The sequence below is a fragment of the Artemia franciscana genome, chromosome 20, assembly GCF_032884065.1.
Source record: "Artemia franciscana chromosome 20, ASM3288406v1, whole genome shotgun sequence".
NCBI lineage: Eukaryota > Metazoa > Arthropoda > Branchiopoda > Anostraca > Artemiidae > Artemia > Artemia franciscana.
The window spans coordinates 19,422,946-19,437,923 of record NC_088882.1 but is presented as its reverse complement, the minus strand read 5'-3'; the positions used below and the strand labels follow the sequence as shown (position 1 = coordinate 19,437,923).

At 33.5% G+C, this 14,978-nt stretch overlaps 1 protein-coding gene across 1 annotated transcript in view; it reads left to right on the top strand.

The window, feature by feature from the left end:
* Positions 1-14,978, top strand: part of LOC136039858 (uncharacterized) — a 38,055-nt gene that overhangs the window by 11,555 nt on the left and 11,522 nt on the right. Inside the window, exon 2 of the mRNA XM_065723796.1 lies at positions 8,823-8,937. Coding sequence (XP_065579868.1) covers positions 8,865-8,937 — 73 coding nt within the window. The 5' untranslated portion in view covers positions 8,823-8,864. The remainder of the gene's footprint in view (positions 1-8,822; positions 8,938-14,978) is intronic.

Here is a 14,978-nt window from a genome sequence, read left to right as displayed (position 1 = left end):
AAACAACAACAACAGATAAACACGGCTTTGTTCTCGGAAAAAAAATTGTATTTTGTGGACGTGGCTTAAAACACAACAGGGCTATTTGATACGCTGTGTTTGATGGTATAACTTTCATCAATATCCTTTGCCATTTTTTCTTGAATTTTTGGAGTAGGGGGTGTACATTTTTGAAAAACTCGTAACTTTTGTGGGGTAACTTAAATTTAATTCAGTTCAATTCAATCCAATTCGTTTATTAACAAACAAACAGAAAAATCACACACTATAAACTAACTACATCCTAAGGGAGCACTGCCCGTAACGGGTGACAGTATTCATTCAATCATCAAGAAAAGAAATATAAGGTAAGAAAAGAAAAGAAGAAGAAGGGAAAAGAAAAGAAAACAAACGTAAATTAATAAAACAAAACATAGAGAACTATCGGTAAAAGAAATTAGGATCTAATTCAATATTTTCCATTAAGAAGCTTTTAATCTTACTTTTGAACTCTGGTAGGCTATTAGCATTTCTCAAAGTGTTGGGCAAATAATTCCATGTTTTCGGTCCGGTAAATTTGATTGAAAAACCAGATGACAAAACCAGAAAACCTTAATGAGTTTTACCTATTTATATGCAAACCCAAACCCCCCCCCTAGAATTTATGGACAATCCTTGTTCAAATTATATGTAAAGTTTGTTTGTTTGATCTACTGGTAGACCCCCAGAAACCAAATGTTTACGCACTTGCCTGCCTTGGTATAACCTAAACTTGAAAGATTTGTATAAGTTGTACCTTCAGAATGTTGGTAGCCGTTACAACATAGAGAACCCTTTTGGTGCTGGCAAAGGGGCATCCCCCCTTGATTGTGAAAAGCGGAAGGATTGCTGAAAAATTGTGTTCTGGTAATAAATTGCGGCAACCTCTGGCCAGGTCACATCTAACTACCTGCTCCTAGTTACTGTGAAATTTACATTCCAAAACGCCTGAAAAAGGACGAAACTGGTCCTTATAATATGTTAAAGTACGAAACTGGTCACCATTCGGGTTAGAGTTTTGTTAGAAAAAGCTATAATGTAGTTTTTCATTGTTATATTCTATTGCCATAATTTGTTTTTAGACTGTCAAGTTAGCCTAATATAAAGTATGGATAATTAGAAGAAAAAGCGTGAGGTCTGCATATAAATTAATTAAAGTGTTCAAAACCATTTGGGATGGACTTCTGGCGTTAGGAACAGCTTCGAAAGAAAAAACCGAACTTTAAAGCTTTAGTCTTATCACAGAGTATTAAATTTGTCATAGCAATAGCGATATTTAAGATAAACGAAAACTAAACAACTAGGCGAAAGACATGAAACTGTCCACATACTTTATGTTTATCTAACTTTATTAGATTTTGTCAGCGTAATTATTGAATTTTTTAGTAAACCAACAACTCTAGAGCTTGAAGTAAAATCAAAGATTTACAAAAAATGCGGACATTGGCTGGAAAACAAACAGCGACAATAAAAAACTAGGATTCTGTCATTATCTTTCTGTCTAACAAATATAACAATTTTGGAATATTTTTGAGTTTCATGTGATATCCTTTTTGTTAGGAAAAAAAAAATTTCAAAAGAAATAAAGTTTTGTTTCTGGTTTAAGAACATTGAACATGAAAGATTTATTAACAGAACACAAATCACAACAGATCACAAAACAAGTCAACGGAAAGCAAAACTCTATTTATTAGCTCATTATATAATTAAATGGAAAGCACCCTCGAGTAATGATTAGATTTTGAATTTATTATTAATTGAATTGATTTAGAATAAAATATCAAAAGAGGAAAGAAGCAAATCCAAAAGCCAGGTACGAAAAAAACAGAGGAGAATATTTATAAGTAATGAGACTATAGGGACTATTGAAGTAAGTTCATTAACATAACCGGTTACTATCTCTGTCTGCAGCCTTACACATACCTCATTGGCTTAATCGAATTAGCACGAAATTTAAATAACCGATTTACTTAGCAACCATATCTGGTCATGGACATACCCTGGCAACGAGATTGTTTATACCACAGAAGGTATGTCTCCTTCGCGTACTTCCGTGAGAATCTCTTTTGCATATACCCATGAGGTCCTAGCAACCAACCGTTGGAAACAGATTAAATATATGGCAAGATTTTCAACGTTATTCATATTAATAAGAAAATAGAATTCGGAGATAGAGAACAGTTTGAATGTACTCTCTATCATCAAGTTTTATTTGGCAATAGATATTAGCAAAAATGAGTTGTTTGTTTGTATTATTAGATCTTGATTGTGGAGCTGGAAGCAGCAATGATACAAAGACAAGAGTACCAAATGTAGTAGTAGAAATTACATGAGGATCTTGACTAAGCCTTGAATGAGATAATATATGAAAGATACGTGATATCATTTAGCTGTTCCAAATTGGAGGAGTAGTTATGTTTTGCAACAAAACTGAATATAGGGTATATAGGCTGAATTATATTGATGAGAATAAGTTGAATCGGTAAGTAAAACGGGTAATATATATTGTTGTAATTATGTAATAAAAATGTTTGTAAATCGAACATTTTTTTCCTTGTTAGGTATTTTTTTTTAGTAGGTTACCGTTCCTCTCCTTATGGATATTACCTAAGTAGGACTTGATTACTCCTTTCTCTCTCTGTCTCTAGAATCAGAAAAGAACAATCTCCTTATCGACTGTAAGCCAGTTTGATCAACACTGGAAAAATTTTCTATGCATATCCAATATTTATGTATACACTGGGTAGCTGGTCATAATACGACAATTGTACAATTGTTGACAAGTATGACAAAAAGTGTAGATTATGCAATCCATGTAAATTACAAAGAGGATATGCACTTCAAATTAAAGGCTGTAATTCCTGTTTTGAAGAGATTTGTGACTCTTACACTAGAGGATTCCTATGCTCCAATTGTCACTATGATAAATGCTATCTCTGGAAGAATACCTATCCTGGTATAATCAGAAAGAACTCTTAACAAGAAATTAGATTATTTCTAAGAGACTGGATCGTCGTGGTTTGAAACTGTTTTGGGGATAAGAATAAGGTCTACGTTTCAACTGTTGAAACAACAGGAGACTTTGGTTTCAACGTGATCATTGTCAAGACAAGGGCTGCTATGATAAGCCCACTGATTTTTATTTGGATATTACAGACAGTAATTCTCCATTTAAAAACAGTGTATATGATATAGTTTCAAATAAACAAATTGAAACACGTGAATTTTACAATATGAATAAAAATATTGACATTGATTTCACAAAGAGATACAGTAAGAGTGAACTTGTATTGTACTGTGGAAAATATGACCCTGACTTTGCACATCAAGATCAATATTACAATGAATTCAGATGATCTGCCGCCATTAGCTGTTCTTGACAGCTACCTATACGCAGAAGAAGAAATCTAAGGAGGAAAAAAGTTCTTTTTTATGAATGTATACATTTTTTATTAATAAACAAAGTTGCAAGCATTTTTGAACATTTTATCGTAGGGTGCTGAAATCAGTATTATACAGGTATGAAAGTATATTTTCCAAAACAGGAAGTCATTCAGGCGAGGAATGTCTACGTAAATGTTGAGTGATGCATTGCAAGTATAACCACGATATTGGAAAACGAAATATAGTAGTGCATTAAAACCATAGCTTTTAACCTTTAAATCCTGTACTCTCTTCTGGTTTTGAATAAGAGTTTTCCCACTGCTTTCAATAAAATTGTTCGATTTGTGGAGTGTAGAATGAGTATGGCAGGCCAACAGGTTTTAAATATTCTATATTGTTAGCTATTTTAAAGATGCTTAGCCAATGACCTGTCTTTACGGTTGACAGACTGCTATTAACAATGATAAGGGTAAACAATCCAAAGTAAACACTTTGAATTTTTTCAAGAAAATTCGATGGTATACAATAGGATTTGTATTTGGACAAAGATGAGTCCATATTAAATACACTGATTATTTGATTTGTGTTCGTGATGCGAGGTCTAGTAGAATACTTCCTTCGAGAGTGATTTCCCAGTGAATTTCAAATTGATCTAATGAGATTAATGCAATACTCTCAGCTAATGACTCAGCAAAGGCGCACTCTAAATGTACACTCCTCGTTCGTACAATACTCATATCTTGAGTACCAGACAAATTTAATATAATGATACCAAAAGTTTTTGCAAACATTATATTTATTACACCATTTTCAAAAAGTTGTGAATCTCGATCTACGGATTGTATTGTCAACTCATATAGTTTCCTATAGGATTTATCAAAGGATAAATGTAGAGTGTAATTTCATTTATTTTACATACAAGATATGAAAGTCCGAACATTTCAAATTCATGTGGAGAATTTGTCCAGGATCCAACGGCACTAGCACTTTTTACAAAAGCCCAAACAAGTTTTGATGGATTTTTGCAATTCATAAATGTCAAATCAGGATAGGTACGTGAACACGTAGTAATATATCGTTGATTTGTGAATGTATGTGAAACGAGCAGTTTGTTATTATTTCCACTAACGCTTAATTTCTCTATTGTCAAATAAACAGAACTCACGACTTGTTGTTTTTGTACATGAAGTATCACTTACAACAGATAGACTGTTACATCAGGTACAGTGCCAAGTACTTATCACAAAATAAAATTGGAAGGAGCGGGTTGTAGCTTTATGTCAATCTTAACATTGAGAGGCAACCAATGAGGTATATTAAATAGCTAATGATTTATTCTCCCAACCAAGTTCTAATCTTTAGTTGTCGCATCTCTAAGTATATTGGAAGTGTCAGTGTCCGTTTTATATTAATATCCAATAGCCGTGCCCCTCAATTTCTTATATGAAATTGGGCTCATCAACATGTCTTGTATGCAATTAGCATAATTTAAAAGATTATCGCTTGTGCTCACCAATATTCCATTTATGTACACACTGTTTGTCTAAACAAATTGTGCAGTACACAATTTTCATAGGATAACCTCTTGGCTGCACTTGGTTTTTCATTGTTACATTTTTCGACAATGACATACGAATCTATAAATGTGGAAGTCAGGTCTGTGAAGTAATCTTCACTGGAATAAATTTGAAAATATACCTGTTCAGAGAGCGTTTGTTGCGGATAAAATTGCTCATAGTAACCATATTTTACACTCAAATTGACATTTTCCGCATTAAAAAGATTTATAGATAAGTACTATCATTCATACTTCCGAACTCCTTGTATTGTAATGTGGCAAAGATAGCTTGTAGCCCTCCTATCACTTTTCAACTTCTTTCTCAACATACCCTGTAAGTTTCAACTTAATACCTCAGCAGTTTCTTAGATATATCTGGTGCGCTGTTTTGATAACCAGCATTCACATAGTATGTTTCGATCGTGTTTGCTATTCCTATCCAAAGCTGTGAAGTTTTATGACATCCCAAGAGGCATAAATATTTAACTTTAAGATTAATTTGAACAAGATGTTTAATTTAAAATTTTGATCGGGTATTTTTGTAGAGAAGCTGGCTAAAGAGGGCTTGGAAGGGGTACTGGCAGCCATTCGACCACTTTAAAACATCACTCTCATATGTCCTGAAAATTTCAACTTGATACCTTTAGCAATACTTAAAACATTGCAGATATCTCATTTGGATAAACTTGCTACACATAATGCCTTTTGATTTAGTATAAAAAACCCCAAATTCTCCAAAATTGCACCTTAATAGGCTTGGTCTTTTGGATACACCCAAAACCAAACTTTCCCCTTCCCTAATGATAAATCCTGCATACAAACAAAGGACAAATTGCAGAGTGCAGAGGCTTGAGCCATGACTATCCGGTCTTTGGACTATTTTGGACAAAATGGCTGTCTCAAAATTTTTGATCTGACACATTTGGTGAAAAAACAGCATGGGGGAGGGTGGCTGGTTGCCCTCCAATCACTTTTGACTCTTATAAAGAATACTAGAACGTTTAATTTGCAATCGAACGAACCCTCTCCAAAGTTTACCGCTACCGCTTCCATATGAAGTACCTCTGAGAAAAAATAAATACGAGGGCTAATGGCTGTTTACTATAGACAACGCATTAACATGCCTCTGACTTGATTAAATAAAAAAACAAGTTTTTTTAACTGAAAGTAAGGAGCGACATTAAAACTTAAAACGCACAGAAATTACTTCGTATATGAAAGAGGCTGCTTCCTCATCAGCGCCCCGTTCTTTACGCTAAAGTTTGACTCTTTCTCTCAATTCTTCTTTTTAAAAACAGTAAAAAAATTTAGCGTAAAGAGCGGGGCGTTGATGAGGAAGCAGCCTCTTTCATATACGAAGTAATTTCTGTGTGTTTTAAGTTTTAATGTCGCTCCTTACTTTCAGTTAAAAAAACTTGTTTTTTTATATTTAATTTCTGAACGTTTTTGAATCAATGTATGTTTTGATTTTGGCTCTCCGCAGAGGAATAATCAAAACGAAATTTGCATATTATTTTTTTTTTTTGGCTAAATGGCTTTCTCATAATTTTGATCGAATGATTTTGAGAAAAAAAGAGCGGGGGACGAAGCCTAGTTACCCTCCGATTTTTTGGTTAATTAAAAAGGCAACTAGAACTTTTAATTTTTTACGAATCTTTTTATTGGTAAAAGATTTACGTAACTTATAAATTAGCTTACGTAAAGAACTTTTGTATTCTCATGTTTTTGTTACATATATGAGGGGATTCGCCCCTTCGTCAGTACCTCGCTCTTTACACTAAAGCTTAGATTTTATCCCAATTTATTAAGAATGACCCCTGAATCACAAAAGCCGTAGAATAAATAGTTGAAATTACTAAAAATACTTTAGCGTAAAGAGCGAGGTATTAGAAGGAGATGAGCCCCTCATACGGGTAATAATTTCTGTTTGTTTTAAGTTTTATTGCTGTTCCTTACTTCTTTTCGTGGGGGGATTTTCCGCTGGGAATATTTTCCAGGGGGATTTTCCAAAGGGGACTTGCCACAGGGGGAGAATTTTCTGGGAGGACTTTTTTTTATCAATGAAAGACCTCACCGTATATACGAGGATATTTCTAATTCTGAACTCGAAAATGCCATCGGCTTCATCACTCAAAGCATAGATTTGATACTTAAAACACATAATTCAAATAAATAAACAAACTGACAAAAATGACAAGAGCCATCCTCTCGCAAATAAAGCCAAAAGGTGATCCGTTCATAACAATTTGGTATTGTCTGTTTCTCACAACTGTTTGGTCATCACAGCTGTTAGTATTTCTTTTTCTTAATAATATTTTACCCTAAAGATAGCTTCGCATATGTCTTTGCTGAACATCTTTATTTTTCCTGATGTTTCACTCGTTAAACACTTTCTTCTTTTTATCCTCCTTTTCACTTAATTTTTAGTATATTTGATGTTTTGGCTTACCCTTTATTTTAAAAGCTGTTCAAGTGTTTTGAGTGTCAGAGAGTGTATTATTTGAAGTAAAGGTAGAAATTCATATAAAACTCAAAGCTTGTGCCCTCAAACCTTTGGATTAGTGAACAATTGAAAATAGTGTTAATCGCTAGACCTTTTCAATCCCTCGTTTTAAAAATTGTGAACAGGCATGTGATTCAGCTAAGAGAAAATACATAATCTTGGTCATCCTGCCTGAGACTCTTGGCAGGCATGACTTGCTAAAGGAAAACAAACAAATATTGGTCAAATGAGAAAGGCACCCGCATACTCCGCCCGTTTACCGATACCAAATTAACCAAGCACTTAGAAAACAATAGGTTCTATAACTATCTTAGCTCTATGACTATCTACCTTGGTTCTACTGCCCTAGGAATGACGCATGGACGGATAATAGATAGACATATCTATTAACAAATGAACTAACCTTATTTTTATACAATCATAATAAGGGGCGATTAAGGCCAGAATTGCCTTTCACTCCACTGGACTATTTGTCTTGGTTTTCTCTATAATTCGCCATAACGTGATGCCCACAACTATTCCATTTTAATTCAAAGGATTTAATGAATATCCATATTTGTACGATATACCAGTTAGGTGTGTTAGCCTAAAATGATGAAGTGATATGTACAAGGATGATATTGCTGTGGTTAAGGCAGAAAGTAATATTAGTAGTTGGTACAGTGTGCAATCAGAAGCCAAAAAGGGTTGGGTTCTATCTCCTTTTCTAAGGATTATTCTAATGAGCCTTTTCCAGAGGGAAAGACAAAGGCTATGGGAGAATATCGTATCTAATGGAAAGGTAAAACAAGATGCATCTAGTAGCGAAATAAATGCGGTTTTGAATATTTCGAGGGTTCAGGACGCCAGAATGGGTTTGACATTTACTAGGGCCAGGATTTGTTATTAAAGAACGAGAAGATAGATAGCTTTATTCATTTGGGTAATATTATTAGTAAAGATGGTGGATGTAATGAAAAGTAATGTGGTGGATGTAATGTGGCCTCATAGGTCCCTCATTGGTCCCAGTAAACGGTGTCTGGCAATTTTCAAACGTGTAAAAATAAGACAAGACACCCTACCAGGTGATGATTCAATATTCTATTATCGCCCTTTTAAAACTGTCCCTTATGCTTGCCGTGTCAATGGTTCGGTGACCCTTCGCATTTCTTCCTAATTCTTAGATGCAAGTTACCATAATATCTGGAGTTACTGTTTCCCAAAAGACAAACTTTCGTTTATTCGTTTTTGTCTCGAAACAGTCTATTAAAGGATAGTCTTTGCACCATCACGTAGCCAAACAGGATGAAATCTTTATTGGTCTAAGAATGCTTGTTTCAGCAACCAGGACAAAATATTTATGTTTTTTCTTCATTTTAGCTGGAAAAGTTTCGGTAAACCTAGTTGACTTCTCTGCCGTAAATGCCTCAGATAGTATGGTGTTCTTTGGCCCTGACTTCTGAACTGATCATTAAGATTATTGACAATTATTCAGGTAAAAGTTCTTTGATTTCACTTGTTCACCTGTAGTAAAGAAAATATCCATAGCAAAACTCAAAAAAATTTAGAGTATTTGCAGTTATAATATGAACATAATATTTCTTTAGATACTGATCTGAAATATCCAACTTGGCTATCATAAAAAAATTTGAAAGAGATTTAGCATAATAGTAAAATATCGACATATCAAAATAAGATATTCTATAATTAATATTCAATTTGCAAAGTCTAGAATTTGTAAAAAAAAAAAAAACTCTTAAAGCCCAGCATCAACCTACTATCGCAAATTATCAAAGATTACAATCTTCCCCAGATACGATACTTCTCTGAAAGTATTGCTACATCTTTTCCCCTCAGATTAGTTGCAATGGGGACCTGTATACAGCTCACTTAAACACAAGATTTGGTTTTCTAGTTAATTAATTTAAACAACTTTTTGCACAAGACAAGTTTTTAAAAGAAAAGCAAAGAGCTCCATTAAGCCAAGAATGGGCCAAAATAAAGTAAAATAATCTTCCAAGCGTAAAACTATCACAAATCACGATCAATAAATAAATGAAACTCAAAACGAACAGAAATTACAATAAATACCCGATTCAAACGCAAAACAAGCAAAAATTAACATGAGCAGGACTGATAACCCCTATGCCTTATCAAGACGAGTACACAATTTGCGCTTTACTGAAAAAAACAAACAAACAAACGAGTGACGGTCGATTATCAGTTAAATTGACCTATACTGACATTTCTTCGTTAAGGTTTTGATAATTTTTTATTTATGAAAGTAAGAAACGTGAAAGTGAAAGTAAGAAACGTGAAAGTGAAAGTAAGAAAGGTTTTCAGTAAAGCGCAAATTGTGTTCTGGCCTTGGGAAGGCAAAGGGATTGCCAGCCCTATTCATGTTAATTTTTGCTTGTTTTGAGTTTGATTCGGCTATTTATTGCAATTTCTGTTCGTTTTGAGTTTCATTTATTTATTGATATTGATTTGTGGTAGTTTTATGATTGGAAGATTATCTGACCTTATTGTTGATCATTCTTGGCTTAATGGAACTCTTTACTTTTCTTTGAAAAACTTGTCTTCTGGAAACAGTTGTTTAAATTAGTTTCTGTTCGTTTTTTGTGGACGTAGTCTTTTTCAAGGAAAAGATATTGTATATCTTTTCAGTTTTCTTCTATAAGAATCCATAGTATGGGTTGCTTTTTATATGTTGCAGTAACTTTTTCAACAATTTTTAATCCTGACACAAACAGTATTTTTTACTTTAATTTTATAGCTTCTGAAGTTGACCTCAGAAATAAAACTTAATATCATTCCCAGAATATTCCTTCGGATTTCTTTAGTCATTCCTTCGGAATGGAGATTATTTTTTTTTTCCTGTTACATGTATCACAACTACAAAAATGAACGACGGAAGTATTTTTTTCAGGCTATTTATCGTGCGAAAATTTCCGTGCAAACAATTTGATACAGAAATAATATGGGAAATATAGCGCCAATGCCGGGTGTTGGACCAATTACAAAAGGCTCAAATTCCCTTTTACGTCTGGCAATATGTATATTAATGAGACACTTCATTTGATCAAATAAATCAGTCTTAATTGGTGTTAGTCTTAGGTGATATTCCTGGATATCGATGTGCCGTTGTTTTTTTAATTTGAATGTCGATCTTTAGATGATCATTAAAGCGATATTTGACACCTTCAGATTTTGATATTATAGATTAAGTTGTGGAATCCTCCAAAAGCACATCTTAGTCAGTTTTAATTTTGTCTTGTTAGGATTATCTTTTCTGGCAAAGGCTTGAAGGATCGACCATTTATTCTTTTTTTCTATTACACGCCATTTATTCTTCTATTACAGACCGGTCATTTTTTCTTCTATTACACGCCAACTTTTGTGTGCGTCCTATGTCTTACGTGATTTCTTTCAATGGCGTTAATTCAGAAAAATTTAGGCGGTGCATGTGTTTTTTAAAATTGCGACTTTTCAAAAAGAATGCCAAAAAGGTATTTTCAATGAAACAGTCACCAAAAAAGGTACTTTTCAAAATCAAAGTAGGAGACAAATAAACACGCGGGTGCCTGCTCGCCCCCCAATCGATACCACTTATTTTTTAACACAAAACTTAACTTAATTTTTTACAACTTCCTCTTGTTGATCAATAAAAATGAAAAAAAATGTGTTTAGATAATATAAGTTGCTCTTCAATTTTTATTTTATCTTCACCCAATTTTCTTTTTCCCTGGTCGTGCTACTTGCAGTTTTTGCCCTTCTGAGTAAATTAAACCGAGGTATGTAAAAACAGTTATTATATTGAAAAATTTATAGCTTTGTCTTTTTTAAAGTATGGGATGTTTCTTCTTTGAAAAAGCTATGGAAATATTGGTACTTGTTGTATAAAACACACTCGAGAAGTGAATTTTGGTTAATGCTAATGAACTGAAACAAAATATGATGAAAATAGAATACTTGATTAGCAAAATTGTGAAAACTAGAACTTAGAAATATGCTCCCAGAACACAGCGTTACTCTTCCAAAAATATTGCTTTTCTTAAGAGTACAAAGTAATGGTGTGTCCATTGACGCGGTGTTTTGTTTTAGGCAACAACCCCTCATCCTGAGAAAATATAATTGCCTGTTCTTCGGTCCTTGGCAACCCCCAAATCTTAATTTAAACATCCATGGTGAGACGCTATATTATATCAATAGTCAAAGCAATCTAACCGTTTTCCTCAAGAATCGCGTTAATAAAGAACTAAAATGAACTAGGTCAAGAATCATGTTAACAATGAACTTTTCTTTGTCTTTGAGACGGTAAGCCGACGCCGAAGCCCCAATTTAATAGTTCATAAATGACCTTCTTCACTTCTCGAGTGTGTTTTATTTAATAGACAAGTACCAAAATCTTAAATAATCCGTACAATCGATTATTTTACTTTACTTAACCTTTACTCTTTGCATAGTGAATCAATCTTGGAATTCACCTATGCTGAACATGCAGCCAAAAGGTTTCTATTCGAGCCATCTTCAAATTCAGTATAACTAAAAGCCAATTTAGGAGTTAGAAAATACTTTTGCCTGCGCTTCAATCCTGCTTTAGACGAGTATCTCAGAGATCATGTCAATGTTTTTTTTCATCTATTAGATTCTAGATATCAATGGAAATTTGCACATAGGGAATGACAAGTCGGACTTGTGTAATTTATTCCTCACACAAAATAAAGCTTAGGGGTGATTTCAAATGCTAAATATGACTTATTGGTTGGTCAGAGATGGTAGCCACTCAATGATTTAGTATTTGCCCACTACAGAAACGAAAATTCAATTTACATACAAAGGTTTCTATTTAAACCGTCTTCAGGTTCAGAGTAATTAAAAAGCCAATTTAAGAGTTGGACAAAACTTCCGCCACCTCAATTTAAGAGTTGGACAAAACTTCCGCCACCTCTTCAATCCTGCTTAAAACGAACATCCTAGGTGTCATGTTACAGTTTTTTCGTTTATAAAATTTTAGATATCAATGAACAATTTCAGCATAGGGAAATACAGGTGGGACTTGCGCACTCCCCTCCCCCCAAAATTAAATTCAGACGCCATTCAAATGATAAATATGACTTATTGGCTGGTTGGAGCTGGTTGCCACCCAATGATTTAGTATTTGCCCGCTATGGAACCGAAAATTCAATGCACAACCAAAAAGTTTCTATTTAATCAATATTCAGAGTAATTAACGAACCAATTAAAGAGTTGGGAAAAGTAATAGGGCAATATGTAATTCGGAAGATACACCCTTATTTGGACACTAAAGATTGCCTATATTAAACTAAAGCATTGACCTGTATACATGATTAGCTGCCCAGACAGGCATCCGACGCTTTCGGGTGAATGACCTACATATTCCTGTCAGAACATGATTAGCAAATATAAGATCTTCACTGAATATTTCAATGTCCAGTCATTATATTACTTAATATTCAATTCAGGACAATTATATGGATAAATTTTTGTCTTCAAAAATGTTGCTTAGTATTGGGGTATGCATAAGTCAGAAAATAGTAAAGCTTTATATATTTTAAGCAATGATACGTCAGCCCTTGTTCATCCATGTCTCAACCTGCCAACGTTAACAACCTGCCATACTCCTCTGCCAACGTTTTGTCCCCTCTCCCCCAAAAAATAATTGAGAAAATAAATATGAAATAAATAACGAAAAAATAAAAGAAAAAATTTAAAAATGAAAAAATAACGAAACATAAAACAAATTTGAAAATAAAAAAATAACAAAAATAAAAACAAATTTATAAATGAATACAAAGAAAAGCAAATTTTGAAAACCAACAGATACAGTTAATACCAATGATTAAATGTGAAATGCGATTGTAGCTGAAACCATGCTCAAACTCGTGTATGACCCCAAAATCAATAAGTGTCATGTCAGAGGAAACATAAGGAAACATATCATGGAATGGATTCAAAGCATTCGTTTTATTTTTGAGATGATATTCTATGTTTTTATTTTAATAGAAATATTTTATGCATTACTTCGTTATGTACATTAGTTTTAGAGTATGCTAGCAAATCAAACGTTTTAGAATGTTTATTAAAAAGTTAGAGATGTAAGAAAAGGTTTATCTGAGTCAGAAATAGATAAATTGGGTCTTTACCAAAGTCTCAGAGAGATGAAGCCGATCCCTTATAGAGTTAGAGACACATGAAGTGGGAATTTATCATGATTCAGTCACACACCAATGAATCGGATTTGTTTTAAAGTTAGAGACATGTGAGGCGGGAATTTATCGAGATTCAGTCAAATACAGACGCTGCTATCATCTCAGTAGTTATATACTAGAGTCTGAAATAGATGAGTGAGGTTTTGATCATATTTTAAGACAGATCAATCAAATTTTTCTTAGAGTTAGCGACATATCAACTGGAAATTTATCAAGATTCAGTCAAACACTGACACTCATGAGTGTCTCACAGCTTACAAGTGGTATACTAGAGTCTGAAATGGATGAATAAGGTTTCTATTAAAGGCTTAGAGAGATGTGTCGGATTCTGTGTAGAGTTAGAGACATATGAAGTGGGAATATATCAAGATTCATCCAGACACAGACACTAATAGCAGTTCACAAGTGATATACTAGAGTCTGAAATAGATGCATTAGGTTTTTGCCATATTTTGTAAGAGATAAATCGAATTCTTTTTCGAGTTGGAGATATATTAGCCGGGAACTTATCAAAATGTAGTCAAACACAGACACTACTATCAGTTCACAAGTGGTATTATAGAGGCTGAACTAGATGAATTTGGTTTTTGTCAAAAATCCGAGAGAGATGAAATGGATTCTTTTTAGGGTTAGTGACATATTTATTTGGAATTTATCAAGATTTAGTCAAACACAGACACTACTATCAGCTCACAAGTAGTCTAATATAGTCTTAAATAAGTGAATTAGCGTTTTTACCAAAGTCTGAAACAGATGAATCAGATTTTCTTAAGAGCTAGAGACATATCAAGTGGGAATTTATCAAAATTTGGTCTAACACAGATATTACTGTAGGAGTACAAGTGTTATGCTAGAGTCTGTAATAGATAAATTAGGTTTTTTAACAAAGTCTGAGAGAGCTAAATCGGATTCTCTATAGATTTACAGACATATTAATTGGGAATTTGTAAAAACTCAGTCAAACACAGAAACTACTATCAGATCACAAGTTGTTTTGTAGAGTCGGAAATAGATGAATTAGGTATTTACCAAAGTCTGGGGGAGTAAAATCGAATTCGGTTTTAGATTTCGAGACATATGATGCGGGAATTTATCAAGATCAGTCAAACACAGACACTACTATCAGCTCACAAATGGTATACTAGAGTCTGAAATAGGTAAATTAGATTTTTATTATAGACTGAGGGAGATGAATCGAATTCTTTTTTTAGAGTTATAGACACAAGAAGTAAATTTATCAAGGTTATTAGGTCATTAGGTTTCTTTTCTTATGTTTTGGACTATTTAATAAGAATTCTAAATC